The sequence below is a fragment of the Bombus vancouverensis genome, chromosome 12 (assembly GCF_051014615.1).
Source record: "Bombus vancouverensis nearcticus chromosome 12, iyBomVanc1_principal, whole genome shotgun sequence".
In the NCBI taxonomy this organism is placed as follows: domain Eukaryota; kingdom Metazoa; phylum Arthropoda; class Insecta; order Hymenoptera; family Apidae; genus Bombus; species Bombus vancouverensis.
In genome coordinates, this window is record NC_134922.1 from 10554620 (window position 1) to 10576646 (window position 22027).

The 22027-nt window shown below is 39.4% G+C and overlaps 2 protein-coding genes across 3 annotated transcripts in view; one reads left to right on the plus strand and one right to left on the minus strand.

Annotated features, from left to right (window-relative positions):
• Positions 1–52: 52 nt before the first annotated feature.
• Positions 53–22027, minus strand: part of LOC117155393 (NACHT and WD repeat domain-containing protein 2) — a 24051-nt gene continuing 2076 nt past the window's right edge. The window contains exons 2-27 of the mRNA XM_033331305.2: positions 9671–10039; positions 9519–9607; positions 9076–9192; positions 8800–9003; positions 8581–8725; positions 7894–8119; positions 7628–7826; positions 7325–7567; positions 6854–7051; positions 6474–6613; positions 5805–6407; positions 5597–5702; positions 5366–5538; positions 5072–5291; positions 4798–5010; positions 4188–4389; positions 3992–4115; positions 3563–3916; positions 3257–3475; positions 3034–3180; positions 2195–2400; positions 1928–2127; positions 1662–1831; positions 1447–1605; positions 1192–1381; positions 53–214 (exon numbers count right to left, since the gene is read on the minus strand). Of these exons, the coding sequence (XP_033187196.1) occupies positions 68–214; positions 1192–1381; positions 1447–1605; positions 1662–1831; positions 1928–2127; positions 2195–2400; positions 3034–3180; positions 3257–3475; positions 3563–3916; positions 3992–4115; positions 4188–4389; positions 4798–5010; positions 5072–5291; positions 5366–5538; positions 5597–5702; positions 5805–6407; positions 6474–6613; positions 6854–7051; positions 7325–7567; positions 7628–7826; positions 7894–8119; positions 8581–8725; positions 8800–9003; positions 9076–9192; positions 9519–9607; positions 9671–9773 (5097 nt within the window). The 5' untranslated portion in view covers positions 9774–10039 and the 3' untranslated portion in view covers positions 53–67. The remainder of the gene's footprint in view (positions 215–1191; positions 1382–1446; positions 1606–1661; positions 1832–1927; positions 2128–2194; positions 2401–3033; positions 3181–3256; positions 3476–3562; positions 3917–3991; positions 4116–4187; positions 4390–4797; positions 5011–5071; positions 5292–5365; positions 5539–5596; positions 5703–5804; positions 6408–6473; positions 6614–6853; positions 7052–7324; positions 7568–7627; positions 7827–7893; positions 8120–8580; positions 8726–8799; positions 9004–9075; positions 9193–9518; positions 9608–9670; positions 10040–22027) is intronic.
• Nipped-A (Transcription-associated protein Nipped-A) overlaps positions 728–22027 on the plus strand; it is a 23346-nt gene continuing 2046 nt past the window's right edge. Inside the window, exons 1-8 of one of the 2 annotated variants that reach the window (XM_033331303.2) lie at positions 728–1208; positions 10485–10664; positions 10780–11079; positions 11168–11362; positions 12056–19819; positions 19996–21354; positions 21457–21631; positions 21706–21937. In XM_033331303.2, the coding sequence (XP_033187194.1) occupies positions 10539–10664; positions 10780–11079; positions 11168–11362; positions 12056–19819; positions 19996–21354; positions 21457–21631; positions 21706–21937 (10151 nt within the window). In that variant the 5' untranslated portion in view covers positions 728–1208; positions 10485–10538. Of the gene's footprint in view, positions 1209–4787; positions 4919–10484; positions 11080–11167; positions 11363–12055; positions 19820–19995; positions 21355–21456; positions 21632–21705; positions 21938–22027 lie in introns of those variants that run through there. The other variant, XM_076623223.1, reaches the window with a different exon arrangement.

The following is a 22027-nucleotide window of genomic DNA, read 5'->3' on the forward strand; positions in this document are numbered from 1 at the left end:
GTACTATATTACGCTATGTTATCTGTACTAAACAAGTTTTCTATAAAAATAATCTATTCTATATTCTTTATTCTACATTTTCGTCTAATTCCTGAATCGTTTCCGCAATGTTTGCATTTCGTATAATAGCACTCAAGTCGTGTGTTACACGAGCAATACGAGCAGCGGCTTTAAATTTAATAGCTACTCGTTGCTTCTCAGTTTTCTTTTTCCACTGAAATGGCGTTAAATTATGTATTAGTATTTTATTAAAGAAGCAGAAGATGCCTTTTTTCATCAATAAAGTAAGATATAAATAATAAAGTTCTTCATTGTTTGAAAATATGTAGAAACTGCAGGATACAATTTAATAATTCGAAAAGATTTGTATACCTGTCATAATACCAACTGTTGATATTAATTCCCTATATATTTAATTTTATTTTCATATGCTTTTGTATTCAATATTAGAACCATATCAATAAATTTAAAAAAGACAACATATTTATCTAATAATTTTGATTAAATAAATCTGTTGCTAATCGAATACTTTTGGAAATATATGTGGAATTGAAAAGTAACTAGATTTGATGCGCCATCTTCCTTGAAGCGAGAAAGAGAAAGGGAGAACATCGTGGTTGAGTGTTTTGAGTGAACGTTTTAAGTTTATTGCACTATACGCGTGTTCCGTGTGTAATTTTATATTTTTCCTAACCAAGTGAAATAAGGTAATTTTAATCGATTTTATTAGAAATTGATCGAAATTTGAATTTCATAAAACAATACCCAGGCCTATACACAGAAATTACGACTAATTTCGCTTTTGAGCGGGACATTGTAACAAGCGAAATTTTGATGAAATCAACTATAAATAAGCATAGCAAAGTGTTTTAAGTACTATCAGAGTTATTTATTCAATACTACGGATTTATAAAGGCCGATAATAATATTTAAATAATTTTAGTGTTCGATGCGGCAAGTGTTTATCCTAACCTATTTCCAAAGTTGACAAACCAGTGACTGGAACAAATTCTCTATCGAACATTCTCGATCTTAATATTTAAAAAAAGATTAACAATAAAAGGGTACAAGATCAAATCAATGGGGAACACAAATCATTCTTCCATATGTGCAGTTTCTACAATCTCTTTGAAAACACGTTTCGTTTGTTTACTAGTGTGATAATATTTGTGTGTGCAGTTGTTTACTTACGTTTTCATCGCGAGATGGTAAGTTTGCAATGTACTCCTTTATTTCTTCCTTTTTAGGATCTGCTATAGCTAAAACAGATACACAACCATCTACTGTTCCTAAGACTATACTCTTACCATCATAAGTGCTATCGATAGCACTCAGTTCTGCTTGAACTCTGTAGTTTGCTATAATTTCACAGTCTGATGATCTATGAATGAAATACGTGACAGAGGTTTGCATATTTTCTTCTTAATTTAATCTTTATCTATTTACCTAAATACACGTATAGTTTTTCTTCCACTATGGTAATAAAGAACATATTCATCAGTGCGGTTGAACATGGATATTACAGTGAAAACACCCTCTGCAACTTTTGGAATATATGTTTTTACAGTAGTTCCTTTTTTCAATTCTAGGAGCTCTAAACCACCTCTAAAATATCAAAATCATTAAAACTTCTTTTTGAAATTGCTTTAAATGAGAATTACCTGCTGGGTGCATATAAAGTATATTTCCCATCTCTGCTGATATTTCCACTCCATTTGGGAATCGTACGGATAATTTTCTTTTTATTTATGTCCAAAATGGTACCTTTGTCAGATCCAATGATTCCTATCCAGTGTGGTTTATTTGGCATTGGAGTGATACATGAAATATCCTATTAAAAAATTATAAATTATACAGAATTACTTATTCTATGTATAACAAAAATGAAACACTATTTTCTTTTTCTTTTTTTACATAATATTCTTACTTTGAACCCTGGTAATTTTATAGGAATTTTACTTATTAGCGCTCCAGTATTTGCATTGTAAATGATAACACAATCCCTGTTGCCTTTATCAGCTGCTGGAGCAATCAGAAAAGCATTGTCAGAAGTCATCACAACATTTCGAAATGGTGTACCTGTGTGACTTCTGACTAAGTATTCCAATGTAAACGTAGTCTTTCCATCTATTAATTACGATCAATTAATAACACCTTTAAGGATCCCTAAATATTCTATCAATTATCACTATACCGGGAATAGTTCTCATAAAAAGAGTAGCAGTGATTTTCATGCTTTCCACTCCTGCAGGATTTTTTGGCCTCGAAACGGCTATAAATTTAGACGAATTTTCGACCAATGTCAGCTGCCTCACGTGCTGCTGTTCCTCTTTGAACAACACCTGTTCTGTAATTCTGTTCCATATTAGTATATTACCTGATTCTGTCGATACAATATATCTGAAATAGAGAAGCATATCAGGTTTGATGGATTAGTCATATAGTATCATTGATTTGCTCAGAAAATTCGTAGCGAAATTTGAAATATCCTATTAAAATAATACAAACTATAGAAAAGTCTGTACTCTATATGCGAATTATTTTATTAAGTAATCTATGCATTGTTTGCGTCAAATCAGTTTTCCATCATTTCTGACTATAAAACATTTTAAACAAATGTTAACCATTAGAAAATGTTTAGTTTAAGAACTAGAAAACATACGAAGATAGTTGAACTATGTATATGTAATTAATAAAGCTGTAGAATAAGATATCAGTCAGAGATCGACAATTGTTGTCGAGGCGAATTGTCTTCTTCGAGACACGTGATATCGTCTTATCGAAAAATATTTCCTTATCGAGAAACGAGGTCTTTGTTATTAACGAATTCCAGACATTCCTCTATGATTATTGCATTTAATCAGTCCACGTGAAAGCAGCATTTATCTGAATTAAATGTCTTGCCGTTTAACAGAGATTTATTACGAACGACCTTTTCCAATCTCATAAAATGCATGCAGTATCGAACAAATTAAATCCTTGCCAGAAACACCACGAAATTTCTGAACAAGTACTATTGATAGTTATACCAACTTTCCATCGTGAGTTATGCAAGCGTGAGTGACAATTGCTCCCAAAGGACTGTCCGCCAATTTCGAGATCAATCTTCCTGTTTGCAAATCCCAAATTCCTACACAGTCTCTTGTCACCGTTACTGCTAAGTTACATTCTTCTGCCAAGCTTTCAACGTAATTTAAAATACTATAAGTAAAAAGGAAATCGATCCATTCTGAGATCGCGATAAAACGCTTAATACCTTATCATATCAATCTGCAACTCGTGTCTGTCTATTACATGAACCTGCTCGAAGATATTATTTATGTTCCATACTTTCACGCTTCTGTCGATGCTCGATGTTACGACGCTGTTCCAATTTCCAATAGTCAGCGCTTCCAGTCGAATAATCCTCGCGAAATGAGCATCCAGGATCTTCACCAATTCAGCTGTTTCAAGATTCCACACGTATAAATTTTTTCTACGAAAATCATAGCTTTTGTTACAGTTTCTTTTTTTTTTTCTTCTTTTCTATTAATACTGTCGTTTAATTCATAATAAAACACACCTTACACCGGCAACGGCGTAATTCTTGTTGCCACTGACCATGATCGAATTCGAGCACATCATCTTCGTGCTGATGTTTCGAACTCCGTTGGGCAATATCAGCACGTACGCGTCGCTTTTACTTTCTAAGAACCACACGATGAAACCATTGGCACTTGTGGCTAGGAGCATCTCCTCTTCCCTGTCCAACTTCAATTGCAACAAGTATTCCACATCGTCGTTGAAAGCTCTGGGCATGTCGAAAACTCTCTCCCATTGAGAGGACGTTTCATCGCTGGTGTATTTCGTGACTCGATAATCTCCTTTAGTTGTACAAGCGTATAAAACTTGTTTGTTATTGGTCATTACCATAACGCTGAAGGATAGACGTTAAAGAAGATTATTAAGGTTGATTGGAAGAGAATTAAAAATGATTTAATCGATGGTTCACCTGTGGAAATTTAAGGGTTCCAGTGATATCTTTCTTCTGTAGGTATGCAAAAGCATACTGGTGTCTTCCATGTTTCCAGACCAGAATACTATTCTATAATCATCCAGATTCGTGTGTTCGACGCCTATTTAGAGAAGCATGCATTATTTCAGGTGTTTCCGTTATTTCATAGATGGCACGTTATCATTGCACTCACATAAAATTGGCCATTTGTTAGAATCCTCCGGATTCGTGTGAGTATCTAGTAGATTTCCTCGTAAGTCGAATCTACACCAACCTAGTTTACCATAGACGAAGAAGAACTGATTCATCAGATGTACTCCGCACACTGGTTCCTCATTTGGAAGCGGATTATCGATAATAACGAACTCGCTGGTCAGGGTATTTAACACGACGCTCTGTTAAAGAGAAGCTCTTGAAATTCTTTTGTATTTTGTGACAAAGTAACCGTGCGCTATTGTACCATCGATATTTCGTGTCAAGAAAGAAATAAAATACCAAATAATCGATTTCCTTACAACTAACGAGAGAATTAAGTATAGTGCTATAAATTGCAAGTTTTAAATACTGTCGTACCCGACAAAATTATTATTAATAAGTCGCTATTAAAAAGATTAAAGTACATCCCCTTTCAAAAGTCCATGATTTACATTTATATGAAATATCGAGTCTGTATTAAGAATAGAATGCGCCCTAGGACTAGAAATACAAGAAATTTTGACAATGAAGAATTGCACAATTATATTCCCAGTTATTAATTCTCAACTTTTTTTTTTCACTTCGTTTCAGGAAGAGCAAATGGATACCTGATTATTAGTGGTAAACGCAGCTGCGTATCTATTATCAGGACTGAGAACTAGGTGTTGCATAATTCCCTCAACACCAGGATTTACATCCCTTGCCATGTCGCTGGTGCTCAGATCCCAGGTGATGAATCGATTGGATATCGAGACGACGTACCGGTAATCCGACGTTAGGCAAAAGTCAAACACAGCGAATTGATGGCCCTCCAGCGAATACTGAAAGGTTTACGAGATCAGGAGAACGTTTTCGTTTAATCGGGCGAGTTTGTTCATGTACTTTCAACGGTCCTCCAGGAGTATGTAGACAATGATAAACCGGAAGCAGGGCGCAATCCTTGGCGCCGTCGTTATCACACGCTCGAAGCAACATCTTCACATTCACGTTCCCACCAATTTCTGGCAATAATCGACCTATTAGTTGAGGTGCGAGCATATCTGGATGGGATCCCAAAATTGCACCTCCTAATCTGAGCGCATCTGCAACCAGCATAAGTTCCCTGGAACAGAAATTGACGCTTTTGATTGAAAATCGATGAAAATCCAATTATTTCGCTTCGATTTTTCGATTCACCTGACGATATTTTGATCGTCGATGAAATTACAGGCATCTTCGAAATCCGAAAGCACTGCTTGCAGCGGGCAGGAGCTCAGTTTGGCATGCAGCCACTGGTAGTTGAATAAAACGTTCTCGAACAGATCGTCGAAACGTCGTGATCTGACCAAATGGAAAGGTAGTTCACCGAACTAAAATTGAAAATATATTACCTTTCGTAGAAAGCGATTGGAGACATCAACGTTATACCTTTCTTAGGTTGTATCTAGTGATTGTCCCATCTTTCGAGTAAAATGCCAGAGGTTGTTCCGGTACTTTTCTATCCGCCACTCCTTCTTTGTCCGCCAAATTAAACCTATAAGTTCACCTTAATTACGTTAAAGCGCAGAGAAATATTTTACAAAGCGTTTGCCAGATAAGAATATCTGTAAGAATATCTTCAAGAAGATAGATCTACCTGTGTCTCTGAATTTCAGTGTATTTAAACGGTTTGGGTCGTCCACCACCCCAAATGCCAAGATAGTAATCAGCGATCATGGAATGAAAATACATGGCCATGTTCATATTTTTGAAGTATCTTTCCTTAGCGGTGTCTCTAAATTGTCTGTGGTACCAATTAAGCACACTGACACCATCAGCTTCTCTTTCGCTCAAATAATTAGGCAAATCGTTTCGTATCCTGGTCCAGAGCAAAGGTGGAATTCTTCTGACTGGTGGTAAATGATACTGATAGACGTCATCTAACACCTTGTCGTCCAAGGAGATCAGATCTTCGAGTTCAGACTCTGATAAACCTGACTTTGCAGCAGTGATGTAAGCTAGCGCATGGAATACTAGAATTTTTCCATGTTGTTTCTCGATTCTTTCAAAAAGCATCATAATACTGTCCATCACTGTGCACGTTAAATGAGTATCTGCTGGTTTAGTGTAGCTTCTCCATCTGCAAATTTCTGCAAAGACCAGCTTTACGAAGATTGGTAAGGAGCACTTGGATATAGCGTTCGCCACGAGACGCCATTGATAGTTGTTCAAGTCTCTGTGAGCTGTTTTCATCCACATCCTGTGAAAATTAGGATGTATTCGAAATATCGCTGAGATATTACATTTTCAACATTTCTGTTGCTACCTTATCACTTCCATAGCGAGATCCTCGCCAAGAGCGACGACTTCGACGAAGTTCTCCTCGGTGTCTATCATCCTTCGTAGTAATTGATAATCTCGAGAGATCACCGGGTTTGATTCTTCAGCCGCGCAAGATAGAATCATCTAAAAAGTCCTCGATAATGTTAGTCGAATACCAATTGATCTGTGATCAGTGGGCTACAGGTATTTATGCAAATTCATATTTTTATTGGCGCAATCAAAAAATGGAAGCTACTTAAGTTCTCTCCACCCACCGAAATATCATAGCGTGTACTTTTATATATCTTTATCCATCGTTTGCATCCTATGCAGTTTTATATTTTTTAATTTCACACGAATGAATAAACGTAGTCAGTATGGTACCTTGCAATTCAATGGAAGTCTGGTAGGCAACCAAGATAGCTTATTTCCTTGTACTCCGGTTAATTGATCCACGCTGTCCAAGAATAGTAAAATCGGCTGTTCGGTTGTAGCTAAAGTTAGTAGATACTTAAAGTAAGCAGTTAGTGGCACCAAATCGTCAGGAATTTCATCAAAGGGTAACATGAAGTTGTAGGAGATCTACCAGGAAATATTGCCATTACAATTATTTCTTCGCTTGATCGTATATAAAGTATTACAATAAAACTTCACTCATTATGAAACTTTTTATAAACGATATTTTAATCGTTGTTTTTAGACAAGAAGACAAAATTTTAGTCACTTATCTAGACGTGAAGTTTTGATATGTCAACAAGAAGACATAGGTGATAAAAGAATTCAAGAAAGAACCAGTTTGTTCCTCGGCAGGTTCAGATGAATGAAATTTTACTGTACGATCATTCAGCTACTTGCTTGTTGACAAATGGAAATCAGCGTGGGCGTCAGCGCACTGCTGTCTGGTGTAGTTCCAAGGAATCGAATTATGTTGATTGGTTTTCTGCCAGTGAGCCACGCGCTGCTCGTCAATCCTGCGCTCTTTGCTAACAGAGACGTTTTCCCACACCCACCTTCTCCGTACAATACCAAAGGCTTGTCACTATCACCTAACATGTACTCTTTAATTCTCTCCAAGGTATCTTCTCGGCCGTAAAATACCTGAAGAATTTTTTATTTAAATCATATTATGACCTTGACAATTTTTTTTAGTAAATTTACCTTCACGGAGTTATTACAGGCGTGCAAATGTTGCAAAATTTCTGTTATGATCTGTCCCTGCGCTGAACTGTCTTCTTTTCTCATAGCACGATCCACAAGCTTCACTATGTTTCGATAGAAATGCGTTATAAAGTGTTGAAGGTACTCGCTATGGGTTTCTGGGTCCAAACCTTCTCGACCAATCCATTCTACCGTGTATCTTTAAAGAAAATACGAGGAAAATGAATTCAAAGACGTAATTATGTTCCTCCTTGCGAGATAAATACCTTTGCAAGTTTGTAGTTTCGATCTTGTCCGGAAGTCTTTCGTCCCTCAAATTAGCCAGCAACTTGGAAGCCTCGTTATCTAAGCTTCTGTTAGCGATGTCCAAGAACAAATTGGCTTTCCTTAAGTTTTGTAGGTTGATGTTGTTGATGTATCGTATGTATGCCAGGCAATGGTTTTTAGTATTTTTCACGTTCAACACACCGTTGATCACTTCCCTTTCGGTCACTGTTTCGAAATACAAATTCAACAATTTATTTAACCACTCAATGCTTAGATTTTTTGTTAATTTATGAGGGATAACATCACAGGCCAAACTGATCTCGCATAATTCCACTTTTGATAAACCTATCGATCCCCCGGTGTCCAGTTACATAATTATTAACGTTCAACTTCTCGAAGAGAAGTTTTATTTTCATAAATTTATTTACGAAGGTAGGATAAATAATTGGAAATTTAAAAAAGACGAGGAAAGAAGCGAGTTTCGTAGATCTGCTAGTATGGACTGTTCAGTAAAGCTCACCTAACAGACCTATACCTTAGACACAACGAGACAAGAGAGAAAGTGAGACGAGGAAAGAAACAATGTTTATAATTGTTATTCTTCTACGCATTTTTATTTGTGGAATTAATTAGCACGAATTCGAGCATTAAGAAGTTAGCGTAATCTATGTTTATGTTACACCTACCTGACATAAAATAATTGTGCATGGTATTTTTGTCAAATTTCTCAGAATTGTACAAAGACTGTGCTCCTTTACGGAATAGCTTTTGCATTTTTACCATAGTGTCCCACCAAATCGCCTGGTCCTCTTGCTGCAGCTTTGGGATCCTCTGAAATATACAAATATTCGCGTGATCTAACATTTCGCCACGTTGATCGCCAGGTAACGAGAAAATTCCATTACTTTGTTATTAAAATTTTTCAAGATAGACGATATCGGTTGCAAGATACTCGTAGGCGGAACTGCATTACTGTCCTTTTTGTACCATTTATCCAACAGACTGACGTCCATCCCTTGACCGTCCAATTCTGTCCTCAACATCTCCAATTCCGAACTGAGAACATACGTTGGAATGGGACGATAGCCATATTTCTGTCCCAGGAACACCTTGGAAGAATTTGAAAAATATGGTTCGAAAGTTACGATTTATAGGATTTAAACTGGTAAATTATATTCTACCACGAAGTTTGGGCCCATTGAAAGTCTCTGACAATTTTCTATTTCCCTCATGCAGAGTTCCGTGGTCATGTGATCGTCAGTGGCTTCGTCCCTTACACCCCATCTCATGTCAACCACCTGCAATCGAATTATTTAAATGATTCTCGTTTCTTTCTCTTGTACCAGGTTCCTGGATTTAAATTTAGAAGCTATCAGACCGTGGAAAAGTTTTGGCTGTGCGCGACAGGATTCGTGCCTGGTACGATAGAAATCAATTCCCTCTTCAAGGTCGACAAATTGCATTTATGTAACACAGATTTTCACACCCTTTAGCTATATCTATGACTATGCACAAGACACGGATCTTTCAAGCATATTATATAAAAAGGAGAATACTTTCGATCTTCGAAAATTATCGCATTTGATCCAGGCTATGTAAATTCTTCTAATTGTTTAATATTTACCTGAAACTCCAATCCATGCTTTTCCCTGCAATAATCCTTCAGCTTTGGATAACACTGCGCCATTAATGTGTTTCGCTCCATCGCCGTATCTGAATGGAATTTACAAAAAATACAAAGAATAGAAGATTTATGATTTAAATATGTCAACGTACCGGTGAAAGTGGAACTGGTAAATATTCTGACGATTTTAGAGCTAACAGGTGGTAGGGACTTCAAGGATCCCGCGAAGATCGAGTCAATAATAGTTTCGTCCATTTTTTTGTCTTCTTAATATTCTTCTTCTTTTTCAATGTACAAAGATCTTTTCTTTCATCGTGCTTCAATTTCATCAGGTTGCCAGCAACTTTGCAAGGATACTGAGATCGTACCAAGGATTTCGTTGGCATTTATAGGCTGTGAACATATATTCTTTCACCCCTAACATTTCTACGTACACTTCACCCCCTAACCACGTAGACCAATCGGCAAATCACGTTGTGTTCCTTTCTATGAATTTGAGTGCGCTTTTTCCCACTGAACACCTGGGAAATAATAATCAGAGAGGAACGTGCGATTAATTCGACGACTTTAATTAAAGTGGACGACAGAAAACACTTAGGTGGTTGCCAGGGGTTGTTTGCACCGTTTAAAATGTTCAACGTTCCTCATTGATTTCAAGCAAACTATGTAGTTTACGTTCTACGGCTCTGAATAAGCTAATTCTTCGCGTAAAATCATTTCCATGAATATTGTCAACAATTAAACAATTAAAAATAGTGATTTTCAAATATTCGAATATTTCCCTCTCAAAAAATTTAAGAACAGTGATTTAGAGTTCGACTTGCAGTTTCGCGTGGACATTTTTAATGGAGCGAACCTTCCTTTTTATGAAATTAAAATTAGTGATCTTGAACGAGCGTCTTTTTAAGAAACTAAATACTGTGACCTTGAACGAAAATGAAACGTTCGAGTTGCAATTTTTCGCAGGTTTTCTAATGGACCAGAGTTAGCACAGATCCAATTTTCCATTGAGCAATCAAAATGGCACCGCCGGACCCAGTGACTCAAATGAATACGTACAAATCGTACGTAACCATGTTAGCCGATCCAGTTTCAAAGGACGAGTTAAAATTGAAGGCTGCTCAAGAATTGTCGGAGAATTTTGAGGTATCGATTCGCCCCTATACAGTCAAATTACATACCTTCTCTCTCTCTTTTTTTTTTTTTTTTTTAAATCTCGTCTCAACGTCTTTTTAATCTTGGCCATGTTACATTATTACAGGTGATCATGTGCTCCTCGCAATATAAAACATTTCTCGAGCATATGATCAAAATTTTCTTAAAGATACTGCAAGAGGGAGAACCACATTTTATATCAGAGTACAACATCCAACAAGTGAGAAAATTGATTTTGGAAATGATACACAGATTACCTAGCAACGAGTATCTACGCCCGTACGTAAAACAGATTTTGAGTTTGATGTCGAAGTTATTGGAAACCGACAACGAGGAGAACGTTTTAGTGTGTCTGAGGATCATTATCGAACTGCACAAACAGTACAAACCGACTTTTAATCCGGAAGTAAGTAGCTTTCTTTAAGGTAACAAGTTTTCCTATCGGAATTTTATCAGAGAAATTTTCACAAAGTCTTGAATTTTCTCTTTTATAGATACAATATTTTTTGCAATTCGTGAAATCGGTGTATAGCGAGTTACCAAAGAACCTGCCAAAAATATTCGAGCCCCGACCACCCTTGAGGGTAAAGGATTTGTCAGAAATAAATATAGAAGCACTTTTAAAAGAAACCTTCACGATTACTGCTATACAAAGCGAAAAAAAGGCTGCGGATGGTACTGTCGTTACTGTAAGTGACCATCAGGCGTTTTACTATCCATTAAAACGAAATAAACTGTGGTAAATACCAGGTATAAATACCTTTATGAGAGACTTCATAAATTCAACACTCGAACGGCGGAGACTGGATTCGTTCTGGCTTGTGCAAATATTTTGCCTTTATTAGTTACATATTAGTTTCCTAAGTTACGTTAATATCCTTGAAATTTTTGTGCCTCGATCTTGCTTTGGTTTCAATAGAGAAAAAGCTTTCGGTGTCTTAAGGAAATCTTTAGCATAGAATTAAGATAAGAAATCATCGATATTAATGACATATTGCATATTTTCCTAAAGTGTAAGGAATTTGCTAATGACGAAGAATACGACTCGATTGAATATGGCTCAAGGGATTCTGGAGAATTAAATATATTTAATTATCACACGGATGCCATAGAAGCCCTATTAGAGTCTTATGGGAGCTCTTCTTTATCGCACAAAATAAAATAGTTTCGACAACAACGATTCAGCCTCCGCCAGTCGAAATTTGAAGATACAAAAATGTATATAACGCACAGAAATATATAAAATATCGAAAACGTAGTACTCGATATAACATTTAGTAGATAAAACAAATCTCTACTTAAATTCTTCAATTATATTCACAAAAGTATAAGTATGCATGAACAGTCATGGTCTAATCCCAAAATTAATTCATTTCTTCCAGTACAATCTGATTCCCAAGGCGGTATTGTCGCTCAAAGTGCTTCAAGAATTACCGATCATAGTCGTACTTATGAATCAATTGTACAAACAGAACGTGCACCAGGACGTATCTGATTTCATCCCTCTCGTGATAACGACCATAACTTTGCAACCGAGTCCTCAGCATCGAGCCTCTCCTGGATTCAACAAGGAAGTTTTCGTCGATTTCATGGGTGCTCAGATCAAAACACTGTCGTTCCTAGCGTACGTCATCAGAGTGTACCAAGACGTAGTGTCTCAACACAGCTCGATATTGGTGAAAGGAATCTTAGGTTTGTTCACGTTGTGTCCAATGGAAGTGGCGCATCTACGAAAAGAATTAGTAATTGCATCGAGACACATATTGGCTACGGATCTTCGGAACAAATTTATACCACATATGGAGTGTTTTTTCGACGAAGATATATTTATTGGACGAGGCTGGACCACCCACGAATCTCTCAGACCTCTTGCATACTCGACCCTTGCGGACTTGGTTCATCATGTCAGGTTATTGTTACCATTAAGTGACGTGTCCAGAGCTGTACATCTTTATAGCAAGAATTTATTGGACCAAAGTCTTCCAACGGCCGTCCAGATGGTATCTTGCAAGCTGCTGATGAACCTAGTAGACACAGTAAGGCAAAGATCCGATGCTGAGAACAGTACTCAAGGAAGAGAACTTCTTATGAGGATTCTCTTAGTGTTCGTATTAAAATTCAAGACAATAGCGAAGATCTATATACCAATTTTGCGTAACAAGGCCAAGCAGATGACACCTCCCGGTCTAGACATCAAGACAGAGGACGTTAAACCAGTTGTTCCCGATTTGAACGAGGAGAAGGAGACTGGAAAGTCGAAATTCGGGTTTCCTTCTTCTCAAGCTATGAGCTACAACGTCGCCGATTATAGAAACTTAGTGAAAAGTTTGGTGCACGGAGCAAAAGCTATCACAGCGAACTGTATCAACAGCAAGACGGGTGAAGTGACCCAGTCTAATCAGTTTCAGACGAAAGAGACATTAGTGTATATTAAATTGGTAAAATGGGCACTGCCAGCATTGGATATTTACACGATAGGTCCTCCAACCATCGGAACTGTCGCGCAACAAGGCAGGCCAGCCCAATCTCAAACGATTCGAACGAGAGAAGAGAAGGAAGTGTTAGAGCTTTTTGGAAACGTTTTTACTCAGATGAATCCACAAACATTCCAGGAAATATTCTCGACTTCGATCGACTACATGGTCGAGAGGATCTTCAAGAATTGCGCGTTACAGATTATCGGAAGTGCCTTTCTGTCTAGTCCCACGATATCGTCTACATTCGCAACGATATTGGTCGAGTATTTATTAGAAAGAATGGGTGACATGGGATCCAACGTGGAGAGAAGCAATTTATACTTAAGACTTTTTAAATTAGTTTTTGGTAGCGTGTCGCTTTTCCCTGCTGAGAACGAACATATGTTGAGGCCGCATCTGAATCAAATCGTCAATCGAGCCATAGAATTAGCCATGTCAGCGAAAGAACCTTACAACTATTTCCTTTTGTTGAGAGCTCTTTTCAGATCTATTGGTGGTGGTTCTCATGATCTCCTATATCAAGAATTCTTACCTTTGCTTCCTAATATGTTGGAAGGTTTAAACAGATTGCAATCTGGCTTACACAGACAACATATGAAGGACTTGTTCGTTGAACTGTGTCTGACAGTCCCTGTGAGACTCAGTTCGCTTCTACCTTATTTACCAATGTTGATGGATCCTCTAGTTTCCGCGTTGAACGGAAGTTACTGTCTAGTCAGTCAAGGACTAAGAACTCTCGAATTATGCGTGGACAATCTTCAGCCTGATTTCTTGTACGAACACATACAACCTGTACGAGCTGACTTGATGCAAGCGCTCTGGAGAACACTGCATAATCCTACTGACCAAGCTCACGTGGCTTTTCGAGTACTTGGTAAATTTGGTGGTGGAAACAGGAAGATGATGATAGAACCACAGAAACTCGAATACAACGATCGTGAGACTAATTCGCCAGCCATCGTCGTCTATTTCCAAGAACCCACAAAACCGATCGATTTCCCAGTGGAAAAAGTAATCGAGACCGCGTTCAATGCCTTGAAGTCTAACAACACGGATTCTTTTTATCGTAGACAGTGTTGGGAGGTGATCAGCTGCTACCTGGCTGCGTCACTGCGACTCGATGACAACAATGCTATTCTACATAAACTGTTTATGCATCCCAGCTTCAAAGAAGGAAAAATTTCACATCAACGAGGACCGCACTATCAATGCCCAGACACTGTCGCGAGAAACGTTCAGCAAACAGCTCTGACAGGATTGTTTGTCGCTGCAGAAATTAAAGAATTAAGACATTCTGTATTAGGTACTGTAGTATCCATCGTCAGACACTACACTATGGTAGCTATAGCGCAGCAAGCTGGTCCATTTTGCATAAGTGGAAGACAAGTTCGTATGCAAGGTCAAGATCCCCTCGTTTTGATCGATGCTCTGGCTGTCATCATGGGCCACGAAGAGAAGGAATTATACAAATCAGGACATCTAGCTCTGGTTTTAATTCTCGAAACTGCGACCAACATTCTTGGCTCCAAAGAAAGAGCCTGCCAGTTACCTTTAATGGAATACCTGGCGGAAAAGATGTGTTCTTTGTGTTATGAGCGGGCCTGGTACGCAAAATTAGGAGGTTGCATCGCTATAAAGTTTCTTTTCGAAAGAATGGCGACCAAGTGGGTGCTGAATCATCTATTTGTATTCCTGAAGGCTCTCATGTTCGTGATGATGGATCTAACGGAAGAAGTCTCGAACGGTGCGATAGACATGGCGAAGGCAAATTTGGAGAAGATGCTGAGAGTCTGCGTAAACCCTGGAATTCAAGATGGCAACACGGAATTAATCGAAGCTCAAAATAAGAGTCTATACGAGGTTACCCATGAGCTAGTGAGACAGGTGACTTCACCACACACTTTAGTTCGAGAACAGGCCATGTCTTCTCTGCGATTGCTCGCTGAAATACAGAATAAAACAGTCACTGAAGTAATGGAACCACACAAAGAAGTTCTGGCAGACATGATCCCACCTAAGAAACATTTACTCAGACATCAACCAGCTAACGCACAGATTGGTTTAATAGATGGAAACACGTTTTGTACCACGCTGAATCCACGTTTATTTACGATCGATTTAACGGAACACGACGTGTTCTTCCAAGAACTTCTAGCACTCAGCGAGGCAGAAGACGCTAATCTGAATAAACTACCTTGTTATAAATCTGTCTCGAACCTTATACCACTTAGAAAATCAGCTCTGAGAGCTCTAGCCGCCTGTCATTACATCGTAACCTGCCGTGAAAGAATTTTCGGCGTTTTGTACAAAGCTTTGGAAAAACCAAACGCAGAACTGCAAGAGGCGGCCTTCGAGTGCATGCAAAAGTTCATAGCCGGTTTCCAGATCGACATGCAATCCGTCCACGCCATTATGCGACCTATGCTGTTAACCTTAGGCGATCATAGAAACCTCAGTCTAAACTGCGTTAAAAGACTTTCGTATTTAACGCAATTGTTTCCAAGTACGTTCAGCACTGCTCTTTGTGAACAACTGTTACAGCACTTGAAGAAGCTTTTGGAGAATCTAATTCAGGCACACAAAGGCATATCCAAGTCTGGCGAAAACGAACAAAAAATAGCCACCATTATAGGAATCTTTCACGAAATTCCTGCAGCCACTCCGATATTTATCGACATTCTCTGCAGACTCGTCTTGCAGACGGAAAAATCCTTAATGGTCGAAGTGTCCAGCCCATTTCGTATTCCTCTGATGAAATTCTTGCTACGATATCCGACTGAGACACTCAATTTATTTTTACACGACAACAATATCAAAGATCAACAGTGGAGTAGATACTTGGAATTCCTTATCAAACAAAAAGATGGAAAACCATTCCGTGATGTGTTACACGGTAGCACGACCAGGTTAATTACCATGCTGCTTGCACATTCTCAAACCAATTCGAACTTGAGTCACAGTGAGAAGAGCGAGCTTCAGCACCAAGCTATAAAAATCATCGCTATCCTAATAAAATTCGATGAACAGTGGTTATCGACTCAAAGTCAATTGGTAGGTGCATTGAAACAAATTTGGTGCAACGACGAATATCAAGCTTTGCACAAAAAGGTCGAGAGCGTGGAATATTGCCATTGGAAAGAACCCAAGCTTATTGTAAAAATTTTATTACACTATTTTCGTCACCATCCTAACGACATCGATTTGCTATTTCAATTATTGCGAGCGACTTGCGACAGATTTATTCCTGATTTCCAATTCTTACGGGACTTCTTAGAACATACAGTGGCACAAGAATATACAGTTGAGTGGAAACGAAGCGCTTTCTTTAGGTTCGTTGATCATTTCCCTACGAACAATTTGTCCCAAGAACTAAAGGCTAATGTATTACAATTGATCGTAATTCCTTGTTTCGCTGTGAGTTTCGAACGAGGCGAAGGCACGAAACTAATCGGAGGAGCACCGATGCCGTATCAAGACAATCCAGAGAACGTAGTTTCCGTGTTCATCAGCAAGATCATCGACCCGGACAATCCATTCGGTTCAGCGGACTGCGTTCGAATCTCGTTACTCCAGTTTTCTTGTCTTCTGGTCGAACAAGCTTCTCAACATATTCACGATGTCAGTAATAAGAGACAAGGTAATAAGTTGCGAAGGTTGATGACTTTCGCGTGGCCGTGTCTTTTGGGCAAGAACTGTGTCGATCCTACAACGAGGTATCATGGTCACCTACTTTTAAGCCATATAATAGCAAAGTTCGCCATTCATAAGAGGATAGTTCTCCAAGTTTTTCACAGTCTCTTGAAAGCTCATGCACTGGATGCAAGAAACGTAGTGAGACAAGCATTAGAGATTCTAACTCCAGCAATGCCTGTCAGAATGGAAGATGGTAACACGATGCTGACACACTGGACCAAGAAGATCATCGTAGAAGAAGGACATTCCATGCAACAACTGTTCCATATTCTCCAATTAGTAGTCAGACACTATAAAGTGTACTATCCTGTCAGGCATCATTTGGTGCAGCACATAGTGAATTCCATTCAGAGGCTAGGCTTTAGTCCAACCGCTACTATAGAGCATAGGAGATTAGCCGTTGAATTAGCAGAAGTGATCATAAAATGGGAATTGCATAGAATCAAAGACGAAGCAGAGAGCAACGAACCTGGTGGAAACAAGGCTATAGTGAGCTCTGTGAAACGACCTATGAGCGAAGATCCGACTGGAACCAAACGTATGACCGCTCAGACAGCGACAGGAAGTACAACTGTCCCTGTTATTTTACCTAGAATGGAACCAGGCTCTACCAAACCTATAGAAAGAGCTCACGCTGACGCTATCTTGAATTTTTTGCTTCGACTGGCCTGTCAAGTGAATGACGTTACCACGATTCATGGCAATCCAGGCGAACAACTCTCTCGACGCTGCGTGGCTCTGTTAAAAATGGCGCTAAAGCCCGACGTCTGGCCACAATCCTGTGATCTTATGTTAGGTTGGTTGGATAAGGTTTTAGCTAGCGTGGATAGCACTCAGCCCAATTATGGTAATATTTCAACAGCTTTAGAGGTCCTCACGTTTTTACTAGGTGTCATGAAAAGGGAACAGATCTTGTCAAGTTTCAAATCATTGCAACGAGGCATAGGCGCATGTATAGCGAGCAGCAATACCAAAGTCATTCGTTTGGTTCATGGATTATTATCACGTTTGATGACCATCTTCCCTGCAGAACCGACTTCTTCCACGGTCGCTTCCAAATACGAGGAACTAGACACTTTGTACACTACTGTTGGCAAATTTATCGTTGATGGTTTGGCTACGTACGAGAAGAACACCACGGCTACTCCAAGCACGTTGTTCGGAACTTTGATGATGCTCAAGGCAGCTTGCACGAATAATCCAAGTTACATAGATAGATTGATAACTCCGTTCATGAGAGTTCTTCACAGAATGGCCAAGGATCATCTGCATTCCGCTCAAGCGGATGCTAATCCTGTTGGCAGTGAATTGTTAATATTAAGCTTGGACCTCGTTAAGAATCGTGTGGTGGTGATGGGCGTGGAAATGAGGAAAACTTTCATAGGCTCGATTCTAGTCGGCTTGATCGAGAAAACTCAAGACATAAAAGTAATGAAAGCAATCACGAAGATGCTCGAAGAGTGGATGAAGAATAAAAACCCTATCGCCATGAACCAGGCGCCCAGTCTGCGAGAAAAATCAATTCTTCTGGTCAAGATGATGCAATATGTAGAGAAACGTTTTCCTGATGATCTAGAATTAAACAGGCAATTCTTAGAGCTGGTTAATTATATTTATAGAGACGAAACTCTGAAATCCTCTGAACTAACGTCGAAATTAGAACCTGCATTTTTATCCGGTTTAAGATGCGTTCAACCTCAGATACGAGCCAAGTTTTTCGAAGTGTTCGATGGCTCGATGAGAAGACGGCTTCATGATAGACTTCTGTATATCATTTGCAGCCAAAGTTGGGACGCGATTGGTCCTCACTATTGGATCAAACAGTGCATCGAATTGCTTCTTGTCACTGCTAATTCGACCACTCAGATTCAAATGTCGAATCAGGATACCTTGTTACCGAGTATAACTTCTGTGATAAACATGTCAGACAGCGAGGAGCACAAGAACTTCATAATATACACCTCTATAAAAGAAGAACCTCAGGATATCTCTGAAACGGCTGATGTAAAAGACGAGATTCTGGATATGGATCTATCTAACATTGATTCTACGACTGTCCCAGAGGAAATCATCACTACCGGGAAAGCAACGTTGACGCAGTTGATCGCTAAACAGGGTGAATTTATAGAATACGCCAAGAAGATCAGAACAGAGCAATTGTTATTAGCTACGGCGCAACTTTGTCACATGGATACGAATTTGGCGGAACGTGTTTGGCTGGAGACTTTCCCGAGGATTTGGAGTATTTTAGACGAACATCAGCAAAGCATCTTGACAGTTGAGATCGTGCCATTTATCTGCAGCGGCACCCACGTCATCCAGAAAGATTGTCATCCAAGTGCTATAGCCACGTTTGTCGAAGCAATTTCTCATTGTAATCCACCAGTGCCTTTGCGGCCAGCTTTGATGAAGTATCTGGGCAGATCTCACAATCTCTGGCACAGGATGACACTAAGTTTGGAGCAAATGGCGTTCGACAATGGAAATAATCAATTCAAAATTAAGAGAGAGACAGACTGTTACGACTTCGAACCTGATAACAGTCCCCATTCGGAGATCCTGGATTCGCTGTCTGATATGTATTCCTTGTTGTGTGAAGAAGATATGTGGTCGGGTCTCTGGCAGAAACATGCCCACTATAAGGAAACTTTACAAGCCACTGCGTTAGAACAACAGGGATTTTTTGAGCAAGCACAGGGTGCTTATGACGTAGCGATGACAAAATTTAAGCAGGACTATGTGTCAACACCAGCACCGTTTAAAATACAAAGGGAAGCCATGCTTTGGGAACAGCACTGGATAAGATGTGCAAAGGAGTTGAACCAATGGGACCTGTTATTAGATTATGGAAGTAAAAAGGCGGAGAAGAATCCTTTTTTGATTCTTGAAAGTTCTTGGCGTATTCCTAATTGGGCTATGATGAAGGAGGCACTTGCTCAAGTGGAACATAATTGTCCGAAAGAGATGGCTTGGAAGGTAAAATGTATTGGGTTGGCAACTAATTGGGTTGGCATTACCACCTAATGACAAAATCCGCAATCACTTAGTTACCAATCCAATACTTTTAATTCATTCCACCACACATTCAAACACGCGATAATATTTCTTAGTACGTACAGTAAAATGATTTTTGAAAAATTATATATTTGCAGGTGAATCTGTACCGAGGTTTCCTAGCGATATGTAACAGCGAGGATCAGCACCTAAACGCAGTGGAACGATACGTAGAACTAGCATCCGGTTTATGCATGCGTGAATGGCGTCGATTACCTCACATCGTGAGCCACGTCCATCTACCATTGCTGCAAGCAGCTCAACAGATTATGGAGCTTCAAGAAGCGATGCAGATCCACCAAGGACTATTACACGGAAGAAGCACGTCGTTGCACGATATGAAGGCTATCGTGAAAACATGGCGGAATCGATTACCCGTAATAGCCGATGACTTGAGTCATTGGTCGGACATTTTCACCTGGCGTCAACATCATTATACGTTCATCTCGAGTCACTACGATTCGCAACAAGACCAAACGACCAATCACTCGATGCTTGGTGTCCACGCTTCCGTCCAGGCAATCATTCACTTTGGCAAGATAGCCAGGAAGCATAATCTATGTGGTGTGTGTTTGGATTCTTTGTCGAAGATCTATACGATACCCAGCGTGCCTATCGTCGATTGCTTCCAGAAGATCAGACAGCAGGTGAAATGTTATCTACAGATGGCTTCGGTTAGTGGTAAAAACGAGTTGCAAGAAGGTCTAGAAGTCATTGAATCAACAAATCTGCGTTACTTCACTAAAGAGATGACTGCAGAATTCTATGCTTTGAAAGGCATGCTGTTGTCACAGATAGGTAGATCAGACGATGCGAACAAAGCCTTCTCAGCTGCAGTTCAATTGCACGATACATTAGTGAAAGCTTGGGCTTTATGGGGTGATTACTTGGAGCACATCTTCACGCGTGATGCACGCCAGATTTCTATTGGAATCTCGGCGATCACTTGCTTCCTTCACGCTTGTAGACACCAGAATGAATCCAAGTCCAGGAAATATTTGGCAAAGGTTCTATGGCTGCTCACTTACGACGACGATAAATCTTCTCTGATGGAAGCCGTAGAGAAATATGCTGTAGGTGTTCCTCCGATTCAGTGGTTACCTTGGATACCTCAGTTGCTGATGTGTTTGGTTAGACACGAAGGAAACGTGATTCTAAATTTACTGAGCCAAGTTGGGAGAATGTTCCCGCAAGCTGTGTATTTCTCCATTAGAACTTTGTACCTTACATTGAAGATTGAACAACGTGAGAGGTATAAGAGTGCGGAATTGGCTGCTGGAAAAAGCCAGGAAGGAGTGGAAGGTCGTGGAGCTGCGGGAAATGTGCAGCAACAAGGAGTACCTGAAACGGGACCAATTCGAGCCACGCCGCCCATGTGGAGGTGCTCGAAGATAATGCATATGCAGAGAGATATTCATCCTACTATTTTGTCTAGCTTAGAAGGCATCGTGGACCAAGTTAGTTATATAAATTATACCCTTTCTAAACTAGCTAGTCATAGCGTTAAAACAAATGAGAAATATGAATCAAGTGATTAATACCAAATTTTGATGATTCAGATGGTCTGGTTCCGAGAAACTTGGTACGAAGAAGTCCTGAGGCAGCTAAGACAAGGTCTGGCCAAGTGTTACGCGATAGCATTCGAAAATCGTGGGGCTGTGAGCGAAGCAACCATAACTCCGCACACCTTGAACTTTGTGAAGAAACTGGTCTCTACCTTTGGCATAGGAATTGGTGAGTTCCGACACTGAGTCTTTATAGCTATCTAAACTCTAGAATCTGTTAAAGAAGGATTTTTCAAATCCCAGAAAATATATCCTCCTCTCAAAATGTGAACAACACATTCGGCTCGGCGGCTTCAGAGTCTCTGGCACGCAGAGCTCAGGCTACCGTCCAAGATCCCGTTTTCCAGAAGATGAAGGGTCAATTCAAAAGCGACTTCGACTTCACCGTACCTGGAGCGAGATTACTGCATAACCTGATCAGCAAGCTGAAGAAGTGGATCAAGATTCTCGAAGGAAAGACGAAGCAATTACCAAAGTAAGTATCATTTTGTAGAAATCTGTATTGGGTTGTGCGATAAGTTCTTTTAATGTCATATTTTGTGGAATATTATAGAAAAATGAAAAA